Source organism: Danio rerio, chromosome 8, assembly GCF_049306965.1.
Source record: "Danio rerio strain Tuebingen ecotype United States chromosome 8, GRCz12tu, whole genome shotgun sequence".
NCBI classification, from domain to species: Eukaryota; Metazoa; Chordata; class Actinopteri; order Cypriniformes; family Danionidae; genus Danio; species Danio rerio.
Genome location: NC_133183.1, coordinates 35,582,501 through 35,601,265, shown reverse-complemented (window position 1 = coordinate 35,601,265; position 18,765 = coordinate 35,582,501). Strand labels below are relative to the sequence as shown.

At 34.7% G+C, this 18,765-nt stretch overlaps 1 protein-coding gene across 8 annotated transcripts in view; it reads left to right on the top strand.

Annotated features, from left to right (window-relative positions):
• The window catches only part of mvb12bb (multivesicular body subunit 12Bb), a 264,229-nt gene that overhangs the window by 179,496 nt on the left and 65,968 nt on the right, over positions 1-18,765 (top strand). For 4 of the 8 annotated variants that reach the window (XM_073908970.1, XM_073908973.1, XM_021478155.3 and 1 more), the window contains 1 exon segment: positions 13,908-13,999. The exons of the other annotated variants lie outside the window; for them this stretch is intronic. In XM_073908970.1, the coding sequence (XP_073765071.1) occupies positions 13,908-13,999 (92 nt within the window). 8 annotated transcript variants of the gene reach the window in all.

Below are 18,765 nucleotides of genomic sequence, written 5' to 3'. Positions count from 1 at the left end.
CAGAATGTAATTTAAGTAAATGTATAGACTTTCACAGGGTATGATGATTTTCTGAAGGTACTGTATATATAAACTAAACTATATGGCTAGAGAATATATTTTCTATCATATATCCGCATAGTCTATCAAACGCTTTATGATAAAACCTTTTTTTTCTTGTTCAAAACTTCAGTTCGTCTTTCTCTCAGTACATGGCATAATATTTTTAAACGTCTTTTTTATCCCAGTTTTTTTTTTTTTTTCTCCTCAGCAAAGGCTTTGGTGAATTTGTCCACAGTGTGACAGATGCGCTCGACGGACTCCTGCTTCCGCTTCCATGCCGGTGCTTTCTCGAGTTTCTCATCAGCCACCCGTGGAGATTCCAGCATGTGGGATTGGGCTTTTGATATTGAGATTACCCTGACTAATTGCCTCCTTTTAGAGGCTCCTCAAAATCTCCCAGGCTGTAATTTTTTCTTGCCTGTAAATACTGTACAAGTCACAGACCTTTTTGCTTTATGGAGCAGTTTTAAATCTGTTATTATGTTTAAATTACTGTATGTGTAGTTGATTTGTGTGGTGTAGTTGAAGTTGACCCTTTTTCGGTTATATACAATCAGCAGGGGTGTAGCAGTACGCTGAAGTAACGGTTCTGTAAGTACCTCGGTTGTGGGGTCACGGTCTGGTACAGTACAACACAAATAATAACAAATCTTCAGTACTTGCTCTTTCTGTTTGCTTTTAAAAGGCAAAAGTGTTTTGTCACAATCAGCTACAGAACTGAAGAGCTTTTTGTGATGGAAATGTACAATATATACACAATAATGAAAAATAAAACCTTATAATAAGACTGGGTATGAAGCTGTTAAAAGGTTGAGCCTAACCCTTATTTTAAGTGCTTTTGTAAAGATCAAGTAGTAGATTATCACCCTAGCTACGTCAAGGTCATGGGTTTGACTCCCAACAAAATGTACATGCTTGAATCATGAGCAGCTTTTTTCACTATCATGCTGAACCGTTCTTTCATCTTTCATTCTATCATGCTGAACCGTTCCATTACATGCCAAACCAGGCCAGACAGCACGGATATGGTTTGATTTGTTTGAATTTGAATTGTTACACAAAACGTATTAGTAGTTGCCTTGGTAACGCAATGTAAACAGCTCCCTTTATTCATTTAAACTTAAATTATATCCGAAACTATTTTTTTCATGTGTAAAAGTGAAAGCAACCGCATTACTAAACACTGTTATGCTGCTTTCTCATATATGGGTGCTAAACATAAGCACATGTCTCTGGGCAAGCTTTATTTGGAGGGAAAAATACCAAAATGTAACGTGATGATTGAAAATGATTGGAGGGAAAATAAATAACAATCTGTAATTATTATTAATAAGTGTAATTGTAATACAAGTAATAATTTGTATTTGTGGCATAATATATTTTTGGACAGGCCTTGTCAAAATTGAGCAGGCACTTTCACTAATAAAAAAAGTAGCATTTTTTTTTTTTTTCATTTTAACAATCAATTAAATTTTACAGCGGATATGCATCAAAAGTTGATAATGATATAAAATATACTACATTTTGATGGTAAAATATAACCTTTGGTACCACTTTATATTGTCATTTATACTTATGAACTTAAACGGTAACTAGATGTGTAAGTAGTATGTAACTACAGTGCATGCACTTAGTGGTACATAGTATTTACTTGTGTAATACTGGTGTAACTACACACATGGAGCAACACTGAATAGTATGTGTAGGTTCAAATGTGTAACAGGACATTTGTAACAATACCAAAAAGTACACATCTGTAATAAATATTACATATGGGCGTTGTGTAACAACAAAATGTGCTGGTGTTTTCCCATTTCCACGCCTGTTTGCATATCATGTACTTCTGAACACTGTATTAGAATAAGAATGGCAGAACTAACACTGCATTAGAAGGTTTCACCTTGTGATACCAGTGTAATTACAAGGTAAATCCTTAGGAACTGTCCACTCAATATAAAGTGTAAAAGGGTCACAAATTACTGTAATATATAAAACCCAAGCCTTTGTGCAACTGTTTAACAACATCAAACTTTAGGCAAAAAGAATGTGTAAATAGAAATCTGCAAATGCCTTATGTATATATGTTGTTTTAAGGTAAATTGTAGAATCACATTGGTAATTCACATTAAAAGGGTTGTTTACCAATTGTGTTATTAATGTCCTTTTACACATTTGAACTTACACATTTGAACTTGTTCATTGTGTTGTTACATGTGTGTAGTTACACCAGTATTGCACAAGCAAATACCGTGTAGTAGTGTGTACCTACACTGTAGTAACATACTACTTATTTATCTAGTTACCATGTAAGTTCACAGGTATAAACCAAAACGAATATAAAACAACACATAACATATCAGGATAAGAAGCATATAAAGGACTATTGTTTTTAGCAAAAGGCTGCTTTTATTTTTGTATTTTTATCATTTTATTGTTATTTTTATATATTTTTGTCTTCATAATTAACATGAGCCATTTGCAAATTCCTACTTGATGTTTTATAACATATTTTGCGTATCTACCCAGAACATAGATCACAGAGAAGAAAATTAAAATGTCCCCATAAATGTTTAACTTATATTTAACTGAATAGTATAATGGCCTATAGCTAAATGTTGAAAATTGCTCATTTAAATAAAACATGTCAAACATATTTATTTATTTTTTATTAATATTATTATGTTTGTAAAAGCAATACCGGCATTTAGGAAACCATATTTATTTTATTTATTTATTCTTTTGACTTGTTTATTAATGCATATATAGACTAAATTTTAAATCATACAACAGTACCTTGGACAGCTACAGTGCCACTCCATAAAGCTTTGAAACAAATGTTTAAATAAACTAAAGAAAGATGACTCTTTGAAAATTTGACTTTCTCTGGTGACGGCCGATATCTCAGCATGCTGCAACTGTCCTTCAGGTAGTCTAGCTGGCATTAAAATTACGAAACATGCCTTATGAGCTTTTAAATAAAAAGTGCAATTTTTTGCTCGTTGTTCAAAAAGTCTGCAAGTTTGTGTTCCATGGCTATAGTAATGTTGTTGTGGATTGTGGACTTCGATAATGTTAAGCATGTCTTTATTCGTACACAGCCGAAAAAAGTCTTCCAGTAGTGCATGTAGTCGCTGGTAAAGTTCTCACCCGGATAGGAGCGAGTTTTGTTCTACCAGATACAGCACTATATGCAATAAACTCATGCTTAGGCAAAATAAAGGTCTCATTGCCTAGGATGTCAATCAAATTAATCAAGCTCTAGCCACAAATAATACAATAGCCTATTTTATAATTTTAAGATTTTAGATGACAAGTGAGTAATTATATTATACATGGTTAACTGTATTCCAGTCAATGAAATAACAACTTTAATAAATGAAATATGTTCGTAAGAATGTGGCGAGCCAGTGATTCCCTTTTCTGACAGACACTGCTCTATGGTTTTAAAACCTTTTTCAAACTGTATCGTTTAGACCTGTATAATTTTTTTATATATATATATATATATATATATATATATATATATATATATATATATATATATATATATATATCAAGTGTAGTGTACAGTAGTTTGCTTGTGGATGTCTGATGACTAGTGCACTTTCTCTGAACCAGCTGTGGTAGCTTGGCAATAGAGCCGTGATGTCAACACACGTTGTCTAACTGTGCCGAGAATTCCAGGCCGAGAACAGTTTATAATTGTGCCGCTCCGTTCCAGGCACAGTAGAGAAACAACCATAATGGTACCGAAATTTTCTAAGAATGGTTTGGCATGATAGTAGAAAAGCAGCTTGACAAATATACAGTTTTTAATGCATGGCACATTTATTTTATTGCATCTTCAGTAGGTAATTCAGGAAGAAAAAAAAGAGTTTTATTCATTTATTTACCATGAAATAGTAGGTAAAACTTATCCCTAAGCATTATGATCATAGCAAAAAGTTCCACAACACAACATAGTGTCAAACAACAAAAAGTAAAGGTTAAACTACATGGAATTGTTTGCCGTTTCATCACTGCTGGTAGCCCGAGTGCAATCGCTTTTCTTTTAGCCTACCTACACCACTCGTTTGTGCCTGTCTCGTCATTCGAAGACTCGCCTCTAATTTGTCCAGTCCTTCATCCCGAGTCAAGCCTCCACCTACCAGGCATTGTGATATTCTTGAGCGCTTGTCTTTGTGTCCACTTGTCTTCCATTTGGGCTTATTACAGTAGGAGTCAACCATCAACTGTCCTCTAAGTTTGTGCCTCGAGACCTTCGTCTGCCTTCAGACTCCTGTCTGTCTTGCCCAGGTTGTCATTGGTAGACCGGCAAACCAGCAAGTGGAGCATCTCAAAATGTCATAAGATACAAAAACATTTTATGGCTTTCTCTTTTTGTGGTATACCAGCTGAATTGTGCAGTTTTTCACATTGTAATCCCAGTTCGGTTTAAATCTGGGAGGTATTACGGTGCAATTAAAAAATTCAGAATAGGGATTTGTGTCAGTGCGGTTGTGATGGGTTTGAATGATGATTAATTGTAGTCAAAACTCCAGTGGCCGACGTAATGCGAGCCTCGCGCTGCTGTTGATTATGTAGCCATGTTTGTATTTTAAGAATTAGATGTGTAATTGATATGCCATATGCTACCAAAACCCAGCGTTCCCTAAACTGTTAAAAGCAGAGAATTGGGATTGAGTATGGCTACGCTGTTTGACAGCTCTGAAGATAGGAAAGCACTTTTATCTGAAACTCACACTTATTAAAGAGAAAGTTTACTCTAAAATGTATTCAGGTCATTCAAAGCATAGGCAATTTTTCAGTAGAACCGTAAATATGATTTTTAGCTGAAACTGTGGCCTCTGGTTAGTCCTATTGACACTTTAAGAGTCAAAACACATATACAGGAAGCACAAAATCAATACCTGTGACTGATACACTAAGATCTTATGGATGATCAGTCTATGCCAGTGTGTAGCCAGAACTACATATGGCTGCATTTTGTTTTTAAAACGAATGCTAGGAGGCAGTATTATGCTGCCAAAGGCCTCTGTTTCTTTTCGCGCTAATTGCTGAGCAATTACCTTCGTGTAGACGGATTTTCCTCTGTTACCAGTTTGCTCAGTAGCTTGCTATGTATGTCGGTGGTGGCAGAGAGGAGTTGACCACGATAACGGGGTTCGAATTTGGTAAAGAACAATTTCAGAAAGAAAGTAAAACAAAAACAAAAGGCAAAAAATAAAATAAACAAAACTAACAGAGTGAGAATGTGGTAAAATCTGAAAACATGGTAAAAATCAGGCTGCTGCAAGGATTTTTTTCTGGATTGCTTTTGAAAACACTGTCGGTTGGGTTTATGAAAGGGGGTGGGTGTGGGGCTATCGGTCGGTCAGGCAGTCAGACTGCAGCGGCCTCTGGTGGATTTATGCGAGAACAGCAGGCACAAATGGCACTCATGAGAGAAATTTGAGATCTGAAAAAAGCATATACAATGATAAACAAAAACTGCAAAAATATGTACTGTACCTCCTGAGACATATTCTGTGAACTCCAGAACTGTATGTAAGGGTACGTATCAATATTGAGCCTGAGTTGGAATGTGCACACTTTAATCTGCTCATCTTATGAATGAATAGCTTATTAGTATCGAAGACAAAGACAAAATGTAAATTTAGCAAACTCAAATATGAGCTGATGTTATTTGCTTACATTGGAGTTGGATGTGTGTTGGATGTTGGAGTTGAATGTATCATTTGTTTAGTTCATATTTAGGCATAGCCTGAATGTTGTAAAGTATAATTTTTTTTTCCTAGAGTCCTACCGATATATTGTTTTGCCAATTTTATCAGCCAATTTGTATCATTTTTTGTTTTACTCCGTTGATTTTATCAGCTTAAAACAGTCTAATCATCTTCCATTGATTTCTGTTAGCAAAAAAGGCATTTTCACTCTTTTACTCTACAATTGCAACTCATTGACTTTGTTTTTTTTTTGGATTTTCTTGATTTTTTTTTTTCATGAAAATCCTGCCAAATCAGCAGTTTCTGAAATTCTCAGACTGGTCTGTTTGAAACCAACAACTATGCAACATTCAGACACACTTAAATCACTTTTTCCCCCATTCTATTCCTCTTTTCTCCCAATTCTGTTTATCTTGACCACATCTACATGTCTGAACACACTAGAGCTGCTGCCATGTGATTGGATAGCTGGATATTAGCATTAATGAGCAGTTGAAGGAGTATTTTTTTATATGGTCTGGTGAGTGTATGTCATTATGCTATGAGAAGTTTGCGCTCCAGATGTAATGAATGACCTCATGACTGTTGAATAAAGGTAATGTTGCAAATAATGTTGAGTATCTTGCACAGACTGATCACTTTTTACTGAAGAAAAAATGTAACCTAAAACTAAATTAAATTAACAGAAAATGTACTTTTTAATTATCACTTTAAAAATATACAATAATATACTTTAAAAATAAATGTGTACATTGTATGTGGTGTTAGTGAAGCCAGAAGGTGGCTACCAGTTCATGCGCACATATGGCGATATGGCTTCAGGTTGGTGCAATTTTCCCAACCAACAACTGCCTCTCATTTACCGAAGATTAATTATTAAACTATCAGATTATTATTAAATTATCATTTAAATAAATAAAAATAATAATTATAATGATGTCTATTTTGTGTCTAACACATTAAAAAGGCCAATTGCATTTTAATATATATATATATATATATATTTTTTTTTTTAATATGCGAACAACAGCATAGAACATTAACAGAACATCTGCACGCACCTGTAGACTTAAGCTTTCATTTTAGAAATTAAAGCTTAAATACTAAATATTTCAAAATGATTATGATAATGATATTTCAAAAGTCTTAATTAATGTACATAAAAAATAAATGAGTAATTAAATAGGCATAAATATTTTTTTTTTATTCAAAGACAAAGGCCCATCTGTAACGGGGAAGTGGCATTGACAACAGGGATGCGTATCCAAATGCAGGTTTATTAGAATAGTCTGGCAAGCAATGGTCAATACAGGGGCAAACAGATGTAAACAGGCAATCCAGAGTCGTAGTCAATGGGCAGGCAGATGGTCAGAGACAGGCAGCAGACAGGAATAAACAAATAAACAAGGATCAAATACATGGCAAAGCAAGACAAAGGAAAATGCATTGTAGTGTCACATAAACAGTAGGCAAGACTCAGCAGCATAGTGTGTGTTTGTGCTGTTCTTATAGTCCAAGTAATCAGTCTGAGCAGCTTCAGCTGTGTGAGTGTTTAATCAGTGGTCACTTGGAGCAGGTGAGTGTGTGTGTTGCATGACTGGGACTGGAGTCCATAAACTGGAAGATTTGCAGTTCATGTGAATGTGAGTGTTTACCAGCGATCTCTGGTTGTTAGATGGCTGGTGATTGTGACACCATCGTTTGAGTTTACCATAGAATGACGGTGAATACACTTTGTTTTTTGTTTTTTTTCATTTTATGTCTTGATTATTGTACATAAATAATGAATGAATAATTGAATAACTCGATATATAGTATATATTTAAAAGCAATACAGTGTGAGTTTACCATATAGGCTATATGCACATGAAACATAATACATGCATTACAGCAAAACAAAGGAAAACACAGTATAAATGTAAAAAAATAAGTTCTTTTTAAAATATTTTATTTTAATTTGAAAAGTCTGATAGCTATTAAAGGTTGTGCAATTAAATTGTATAGTTTTAGTTCATATTTGAAGAGACTGAAAGTTCCGGAGAGGTTTTCTAGATTCTTGACAGCAGCATAGTGAGCTGTTCTATATAAACACAGTATTTTAAACATATACAAGATGTTAGATAACCTCAAGATGGACAATTTTTCTAAAGACCAACTTTTATCTCTATTTTGACCTTATCAAACTGCTGATGTTTTACGTCCAAATAGATTTGTGTGTCGTAAACAGGTTTTTCACTGAACATATCTCATTTCCATTTCGCGTAGCGCTCGGTATCATTCGCCATTGTTTGGGCTTGCTTAACTGACTGAGGTAGTTGAGGCCAGTTTTTGATGAAAGAGCACCCGGACCGTCTCCTTTCAGTTTATGGCTGTTTGTGAAATGTCTGGATGCGCGTAGAAAGCCATGTCCCCGGCTTTCTCTCCCCCCTGCGTTCGAGTCAACCTTTGCAAACGAAGGGAAGTCTTCATTAAATGTGGCAATCGGTTCCACAAGATTGATGCCAACCTTTTAAAAATTCACCATTGGGCCGAATTGAACACGGGCAAATGCTGATGCAGATGAACAGGGAGAAGTCGGCTCCATCGAGAGAAATAAATCTGAGTTGCAGGCTTCAGTTCATAAATACCACAGGCTGTCAGAGAGCATGTTTTATCGGCCCTGATAGAAATTACTGCATTTATTTATCTCATCACACCTGATAGATATGCAGAGTAGCCACTCACCACAGACCTGTCTTGAGTTAACTCACCCTTCGAATACTTCAGTTGACCCTCAGCTCCCATTCATTAATCTGGATAAATATGTGTACAGTAGATCTCAGGTGGACAGTGTGTTTGACTAAAAAATAAACACAAGTCTGAATTTACTCTCTGCTATTTTTGCAACAAAGTAATCAACTGGATCTGCATCACTTTACTTTAAACACACCCCTCCTCTGTTTTCAGGCATCTCCTGCTTTGCATTGATACCACATTTCAATAGATCTTTCAGCATCTACATCTGCACTTGCCTGTCTAACCCACTTTCAAACTCAAGCAACCTTTGCATTCAATTGATTAATTCAAAAACGCTAATTTATCCACAAATCAAGCAATTAAAATCTTTGTGTGTCACTTATTACAGGGTTTGGACAAGCTGCTTGTAAAATGTAGTGAGCTAAGCTATTAGCTACTCTACCTAAAATGTAGCCTAACTACACTAAAAGCCACCCCCTGGGAAATGTAGCAAGCTAAGCTAAAAGCTACATGGCAAAAGTAGCTTGGCTACATCTAAGCTATTTTTACAATTTTCATTTTTAAATCTAAGCAACTTAAATCCAAGTCAATCATACCTTAGTGATCAATAAAACTGCCAATGAAACATATACGGCATAATAGTTCAGTTCAGTTATTTACTGTAAATAATATGCTGTACTAAACAGAAACAAATATAGTATATAACAGCTAAAATAAAATAAAATAAAATAAGAATCCAATGAAACCAGATGTTACACATTTAAAATACTATAGTAATTTATAATAAAAGGAAATATTTTGGAATAAGCATTATATTGTATAAAATAAAATACTTTTATATATATATATATATATATATATATATTTTTTTTTTTTTTTTTTTTTTTTTTTTTTTGAGCACAGCTGATGTTCCAGTAGTGAAGCACATAGAGTCACTGAATCATTCATTTAAACAGATTCATTCAAAGCACAGATTCAGCCAATGCAGCCTTTTTAAATTAGTCATTGAATTATTCATTCAAGATATTCATTCAACTTAAGGAAAAAGCATTCTTGCAGGACTCCCAGAGTTCATCAAGATTCTTTGGAATCTTTGGCCTCCTTCAGTTTACCCTGCACATGCTCAATAATGTTCATTTCTGGTGAATGGGCTGGCCAATCCTGGAGCACCTTGACCTTGTTTGCTTTCAGGAACTTTATTGTGGAGGCTGAAGTATTAGAAGGAGTGCTATCCTGCTGAAGAATTGGAAGAAGTTGCATGTAACACCAAACCGTGATTTTTCCTTCACCAAACTTAACTGATTTCTGTGAAAATCTTGGGTCCATGCGGGTTCCAGTGGGTCTTCTGCAGTATTTGTGATGATTTGGAACGCAGTTCAAGAGATGATTGATTGGAAAAATCTACCTTCTGTCTCTTTCAAGTTATTATTTGTTGCTCTTACAACTGGGATCGACAACAAGACTTTGTCAGGCAGTGTAGGTGCTATGTTGCACCGTTGTTAGAATATATATATGAATATGAAGTAGTAGTAATAGTATTTTTTATTATTATTACTGTTGTTGCTTTTTGAAGAGACCTTAACCATCCCTAAACCATAACCTCTGGAGCACCATTACATGTTCTTTTTATGGCTGTGATTATAAGCTAAAGAACCACTCAATAACCCTTTTTTTATAATGCCATCCACTGAATCTAGTTAATACTAGAGTTGACCATCAAGTCCTTTTCATCAATTTGGATAAATATATGTACAGTAAATCTCAAATGGACAGAGTGTTTGACTGAGAAATAAACACGCTCTCAAATTCACTCTTTGCTGTTTTTAGCTCCAGAGTAACCCACCAGATTTGCATTTGCATCACTTCAAGAGTTTCATCTATTTATTTCAAACACACCCCTCCTCCATTTTCAACATCTAGGCATCTCCTGCTTTGCATTGATATCGCATTTCAGAAGCTTTTCCAACATCCACTTCTGCGCTTACCTTTCTAGCGCACTCTCCAACTCAAGAAGCCTAAATGACATCTTACTCCCCTTGGCGGTGTCACTTTGCTCCTAATCTTCCTCCAAACATGACTCTGTCTGACTTTAATGCATCTGATGCATCCTGTAACCTGTTGGAGATGCTCATTTGGTCTTCAAAGCATGTCTAAAGCAGAATTATGCAGTGCTCCTGATGCAGAGAGACTCCGGCAGCGCGGCACTGAATTTATTGATTCCTGTGAGTGAGTCAGAGAGTGTAATTCACCAGCGCCTGATTGATGAGGAGAGCAAGTTCAAACTGTCCATGAAGTGCAGCGCATGCTATTTTTTGCTCTTCCTCAAAACTTTGATGTGGTTAAGTAGTTTGACTTAGGATCAGTTAGTTTGTTTAATGTTTTATAATATATATATATATATATATATATATATATATATATATATATATATATATATATATATATATATATATATATATATATAATTACTATTAATTTTGAATAAATGCATGTTATTTTATACTGCAATTTCAAGCATTTTATTTTAGACTTTAGGGCTGCACAATATTGGACAAACCTGAGATAGCAAATTTTATATTTCTGCAATAAATATTGCAATATGAATAAAGTTTCACACGACAGTTTGAATAGCTTTGCTTGACGGTTTTATTTTGTCTTGTTTCTAATCAAATCAAAATTAGGGATGTCCTGATCAGATTTTTTATCCTCGAGTCCGAGTCATTTAATTTTGAGTATACCAAAATATACCGAGTATATCGATACAGAATCCCAATCTGATACTTCTATAATACATAAAAAGAATAAAGAAGATCAAAGAAACAGATCCATGAAGTTCCTTATTTATTAATTAATTCACCACATTATAACATTTAACAAATCTGTTAACAAACAAAGCATTTCTGCGAGGTAGCTTGAACAATCAAGTAATAAATAACAAATTTTTAACTTTTGGACTTTAGTGCAACAGTTAATATAAAGAAATCTAACATTAAAAACAAATATCACCTCAATTTAAAATATCTGGCAGGCAATCTTAAGTTTACATACCTCATGGTCTGCTATGGCAATGTTGTCATCATTAACTTTATAATACCTCGAGAGCGCAGACATACTCATGCTTTCCGCTTCAAGCTGCTTCCGTGTTTTACTTTGCCGGCATTTAATCAATAGCGTCTCTGCAACAAAGTGATGTCATGTCGCATGCGTTGCTGTTTCTGTGTCAAGAAAGAGGTCTAACTCTATGCCACCACTTAACTATAGATGTGTTAAAAAATAGAATATACATATATTTGAGTCCTGATCAGGAAGGTAACGTCTGATTCTGATCGAGTCTGAAACCGCACGATTGGGCCAGATTTCCAATCACATGATTGGATCTGGACATCCCTATTCTAAATATCAAAAAAAAAAAAAAAAGTCTGAGACCAAGTAAAAGTATTGGTTAGTTTTCAATGTCAGAAGTTTTTTTGCTTGTTTTAAGGAAGTTGTCTGCCAGTGGGGTAATTAAAACAATCTTGTTTTCACTTTGACATGTAGATAATTGGACTAGAAACAAAATACAATTTCTAAGTAAGAAACATTTTTGTGCATAATCATATAAGTTCCATATAAATACAGTGACTAAATACAATTCTGTGGCTCCTGGTCAGCTATAATTCAGACATTACATATCCTTGTTATGTGACTATTGCGAATGCGCACATTGCGATATCGATGCTGAAATGATATAATGCCCAGCCCTATTGGTAATTTTATTTTAAAATAGTAGTAATAGCAACAATGGCTACTGCTGCTGCTGCTACTATATGGTATTTCATAATATATTGACTTACATGGGCTTATCTTATTAGTCAAGTTTTTTTTATACAACAATGATTATTTAATTGTATGTTAAATATCACAGAAATTGATAATATTGCAAATATTAAGAAAAGTACTTAAATACCGAATTATACCAATTTATAGTAATATAATGCAGCAAATGCATTTAGGTCATTCATTCATTCAATCATTTTCTTTTCAGCTTAGTCTCATAATTAATCTGGGGTTGCCACAGTGGAATGAACCGGCAACTTATCCAGCATATACTTTACGCAGTGTATACCCTTCCAGCTGCAACCCATCATTGGGAAACATCCATACACACTCATTCACACTCATACACTATGGACAATTTTTAGCTTACCCAATTCACCTATAAGGCATGTCATTGGACTTTGGAGGAAACCAAAGCACCCAGAGGAAACCCAAGCGAACACGGGGAAGAACATGTAAGCTCTACACAGAAATGCCAATTGACCCAGCCAAGGCTTAAACCAGGGAAATATTAGTCAAAACCCATTGTAAATATTATTTAAATGTTATATAAATGTTTTTTTTTTATATTTAATAATAATAATATTAATAATAATTATAATAATAATAAATATGAAATAAATAAGTGTATGGAAGCTAAATTGTCAGTAGTATGTGTGAATGAGTGTGTATGGATATTTGTGATGGGTGTTAAACATATGCTGGATAAGTTGGCGGTTCATTCCACTGTGGCGACCCCATATTAATAAAGGCACTTAGCCGAAAAGAAAATTAATGAATGAATAATTATAATAAATAGTTTTTCATTGTTGCAAATTATTCCTCGAATTTTGTTTTTGGCACACCTATAGTATAATAGGAATCCAGATGGTGAGGCTGGAAAGGAAATGAAAAGTAAGTCCAACACTTTAGCTGTCCGCGCAGGGTGACACTAATAACCAAGCCACAGACAACCTCCATGGACTGATGAGGTGTGTGTGTGTATATGTGTGTGTGTGTGTGTTTGTGTATGTAACTTAGAGTTTTAGACTGTTTTCTAGACTTCTACTGTTGTTGGAGCCCTTCCTATTACCACTGACTCCATGACAGCCGCTCACAGGCACCTAAGAGCCCCAGACAGCGAGGCAGAGAAAATGGGAGGTTAATGATCAGATGATTCACATTGGTTAAAGATGGAGACCTACAATCCCTAACATCATATTATATTAATATCACATTTATATTCCATCGCTTGAAAGAGTATTAAGAACTCCAGCTAATTCAGGTGTGATTTTGTACAGACCCAGTAAAGACAGATTTCAGACTGTTTGCTTCATTGTTCACAACTTAGCACTTTGAGTAGCAATGTGCAAAGTGTTCATGGTGGGGTTTTTTTAAGGCATGCAGGTTTGTGTTGTTATTGATTTGCATAATTCCTACGGTACATAATTATGCAGAAATTGTGTACAGAAAGAACATTGGAATTTTAGAAAGCAAAACGCTCATGTTGAATTGTTGCATGTTAATATTGTAATTAAATAAAAGTATTATTCTAATTATTTCTTATGCGTTTGCACAATACCAATGAGTTCTGCCTGTCTTCCCTAGACAAGCCCCAAAGTCTCCGGTCTCTAGTCCTACTAAAAAGAACATTGTCAAGCCAGATTATGACGAAATCTACAACATCTACACCAAATCAGGTCAGTCCTTTTTTAAATATGACTAAACATTAGCTTATCAGCAATTGCAGCAAAACTATGGTGTTGTACTTACAGCATGTTTGTCATTGAGGCATTCAAGTGAATAATTAAAAACGCTGATTCATCCAGTAATGAAGCAAGTGAAATGTCTTTTAATGAGTGAGTCATTGAATAATTCATTTAAAAAAGATTCATTCAAAACACTGACTCATTCAGTGCAGTAAGTGAATGATTAATTCAAAAACTTTGTTCAAAAACACAAATAATTCCAGTTATCAAAAGTCTTTACAAGTGAACACACATGCACACACGCATACAAGTATACGTTTAAAACATTGCAGCAATAAACATTTTGTGAGAACTTTTAGTAAGCTGCATAGCGTTCAGTTATTTTTTCAGAGTCATGGGAGAATCATGATCTCTAGTTATCTGAATAAGTGCATCTGTAAGTATCATTGCACTGACATCCATAGTGGATGTCTTTATTATCATCCTAATTAAAATATTTCAAATAGGGATAAATGTCATGGTCACACCATGATATGCACTTCTATACAAACAATAGAGAACTGTGTGCTTCAGGAAACCCCACTGACCACCTCCTCCTGCAGACCTGTCTGTCAGGCCCAAAATCTGACTCTGAGTTTGGACTGTGGAGGCATGTGTGTGTGTTTTTTTTTCTGGCTGGAGAGAGACACCATGTGGTGAGGATGAGCTAATCTGATACACAAATGAAAAACTCTATTGAGGAGCAACCCAGAACATTTGGTTTTGCTTGTCTGCTAATATTGAGTGAATTGAGGAAATTTACCAGATATATTTTTTCGTATTCTGCTAATTTAGATTTTTGTAATTAGACATTTGTATACTATTTTATTTTCTTAATCATAAATTAATAATGACATATTCTATATCTCTAGTCTCAGCCTGTGAAACTGCATCTGTCTTTGGGATTTTGTTCAGCATATTTTCAGTTTAGTGGCATAATTTGAGGAATATTCCACATTGTTGCCAAATAGACATCTGGAGGCGAATAATAAGAATAAGTTGCTACAGATTTGATTTGTCAAGAGTGTCTTTCTTTTTTTTTTTATTGTGGCACCCTTCATTAATAACGGCACCCTTGGTAAATAGAAGCAAGTTTCCAAGTTTCTGTTTAATGGAAAAAAAAAGAATTTTAAACATGATGACAGTACATAACATTTTACTAGATATTTTTCAAGATGCTAGTATTCAGCTTAAAGTGCCATTTGAAGGCTTAACTAGGTTAATTAGGCAAATTAGGGTAATTAGACAAATCATTATGGTGTAATAATGGTTTGTTCTGTAGACAATTGTAAAAAAAAAATGCTTAAGAGGGCTAATAATATTGACCTTATAATGGTTCTAAAACTATTAAAAAATTATTTTATTCTAGCCGAAATAAAACAAATAATACTTTCTTCTTCAGAAAAAAAATAATATTATTGGAAATACTGTTAAAATGTCTTGCTCTGTTAAACATAATTTGGGAAATATTTGAAAAAGAAAAAAAAAATCACAGGATGGCTAATAATTTTGACTTCAAGTATATTACTACAGTTGAGGGCGAACTTAGCAGTTAGCACTTCTGTGAAATGTAAATTATGTGATGTTTAATTCTTAAGGGCAATTTTATTAAACCCCTTTTAAAAAATCCATCGTTGCAAACCTGGTTAAACTTATAAACATACAGTAATTAAACCTTTAAAATGCACTTTAACCTCAATACTATGCTAAATAAATAGTACAATAGCTTGTGCTGTCACAATGGCAAACACAAAGCAATTAGTTATTGGAAATTACAAAAAATACAATGTCTATTGTACTGTATTATATACACTCAACGGCCACTTTATTAGATACTGTACACCTTACTAGTACCGGGTTGGACACTCTTTTGCCCTCAGAACTGCCTTAATCCTTTGTAGCATAGAATTAACAAGGTATATTCCTCAGAGATTTTGGTCCATATTAATATGATAGCATCACACAGTTGTTGCAGATTTTTCGGCTGCACATCCATGATGCAAATCTCCCGTTCCACCACATCCCAAAAGCTCTATTGGATTGAGACCTGGTGACTGTGGAGGCCATTTGAGTACAGTGAGCTCATTCTCATGTTCAAGAAACCAGTCTGAAATGATTCACGCTTTAATACATGGCACATTATCCTGCTGGAAGTAGCTATCAGAAGATAGGTACACTGTGGTCATAAAGGGATGGACATGGTCAGCAACAATACTTAGGTGGGCTGTGGCGTGTACACGATGCTCAATTTGTACTAATGGGCCCAAAGTGTGCCAAGAAAATATCACCCACACCATTACACCACCACCAGCAGCCTGAACTATTGATACAAGGCAGGATAGATCCATGCTTTCATGTTGTTGCCATCAAATTCTGACAATAACATCCGATTTTCGCAGCAGAAATCAAGACCTATCAGACCAGGCAAAGTTTTCCTCATTTTGGTGAGCCTGTGCAATTGTAGCCTCAGTTTCTTAGCTGACAGTAGTGGCACCCGATGTGGTCTTCTGCTGCTGTAGGCCATGCACCTCAAGCTTGGATGTATTGTATTCAGTGATGCTCTTTTGGATAAATCAGTTGTAACAAGTGGTTACCATTCTCTGTAAACCCTAGAGGTGGTTGTGCATGAAAATCCCAGTAGATCAGCAGTTTTTGAAATTTTCAGACCAACCCGTCTGGCACCAATAACCATGCCATGTTCAAAGTCATTTAAATCACCTTTCTTCCCCATTCTGATGCTCGGTTTGAACTCCATCAGATCGTCTTGACCATGTCTACATGCCTCAATGCATTGAGTTGCTGCCGTGTGATTGGCTGATTAGAAATGTGATGTGCATCATTGATTACTAACATGCATTGCTAAAAACTCAATTTGAACATTTTTAAACAGGTTTTTTTTTTTTTTTTTTCCATATTTGGCTTTTAGGAACACTCAGGTTCCAGATTTTCAAGTAGTTTTATCTCAGCCAAACAATGTGCTATCACAACTAACCCTATACATCAACAGAAAGCTTTTTTTTATTCTGATCTTAGATGATGTATTAATATCAATTTTCAAAATTGTTCTCTTATGACTGGTTTTGGTGTCCAGGGCCACATACTTTTATTTCCTATTTTGTGAAGCTCAACATTTTTTCACAACAAATCATCACAGCTATGTTTTTGGTTTTACTCACATAGTGATGAATGACTTGAGAGTGTTTGGCCAGTGTCTTTCCTCAAATTTACACCACTATGAAACTGAAGCTCGTAGTTGAGCAATAAAATGTAAAATATCAATGGGAAGATTCTTCAAAGCGGTTTTCCTCTTATAATTTCACAGGATAGCCTCATGGGCAGTGCACCAACAAATAACATTTGGGACATTTTGATCTTGTCTTCCCCCCCCCCTCTCTCTCTCTCTCTCTCTCTCTCTCTTTTGCACATAACCTGTTTTTTTTTTACAAAAGATTTTATATAATTATTTTTACATAATTAATTTTTTATTAATTATGTCTGATTTTGTTGACAAACAAACAAACAAACAAACAAACAAATAAATAAATAAATAAATAGATAAATGATGGCTCAGTAATAAATAAAGAAAGATGGCTCAAATATGGCTCAGTAATAAATAAACAAAATGCATCTATATTAAATTAATTTAATAAATATGCTTGTGTTTATAAATAAATCAGACAGTTGAGCAAAAAAATTAAAAATACCAATGATAAAAAAAAATATTTTTTACCCTGTAGATTGATAGAGGTGTATCCGATAACCTTTTAGGCAGTGCACCAACATACTGCACCTTTGCACTTCAGCCTTCCCAAGTTCAAGTCCTGGCTTGTGCCCTTTTTTTATACCCATATTTATCTCTCCCCCTCTCTCTCCAACTCACTTCCTGTCTGCATTATCTTCTATCACAATAAAGTAATAAATAAATAAATAAATAAAGTCATAGGGGTGCCAATAATTATGCACACTATAGTTATGCATATATTTAACAAAAACGTTGTCAAGCGTGCGGTGTTTCCAATTATTTGTGTCCAATGAGACCTGACCCAGCAGATACACAACGTCATAAGACTAATATTAGGTTAATATTTGGTTAGATTTATGTCATGATGACCAAAATTCACTTTATTCATGTTATTTTGACATCCAGTAATGACGTCAAATTATGTTGATATTAGGTTGATTTTAGGTTGTGTTGTAAAGTGACCAAAATTCAACATCTAAAAAATGTCATAGTGGTAATGTCAAGGTGTAATATGATTAGATGTTGATATTTGGTTGACTTTAGGTTAATTTTAGGTTAGACATTGGCAATTGATGTCAACATGACATTGGCTTCTACAGTCAAGCCGATTTACAATTACAAACATTATCCAAAGTCCCCACGACGTTGGGGTATGTTGAGGTACAATGTCAATATGACGTCATGTTGGCGTCTTGTGCCTGCAGGGTTTTTTTTATCTTCATAGCAAAAGATTGCAATTTAAAACAACAAACCTTTTTTGACAGCCTTCTTTCTCATTTTTACCAGGAATGTCAATATTAATGGAGGACACTGAAGGTTTTAAAGAGACTTCATTCAGCCATGTATACTGTAGATTTTGTGCACGTTGTAATTGGGCAGGTACCACCTGTTGATCTTATCAAGGCTTGAGTGGTTAAAATAAGTGAGTGACACATTAAACTGTGTGGCTTGGCTTTGACGAGGGTGAAGTGACAGC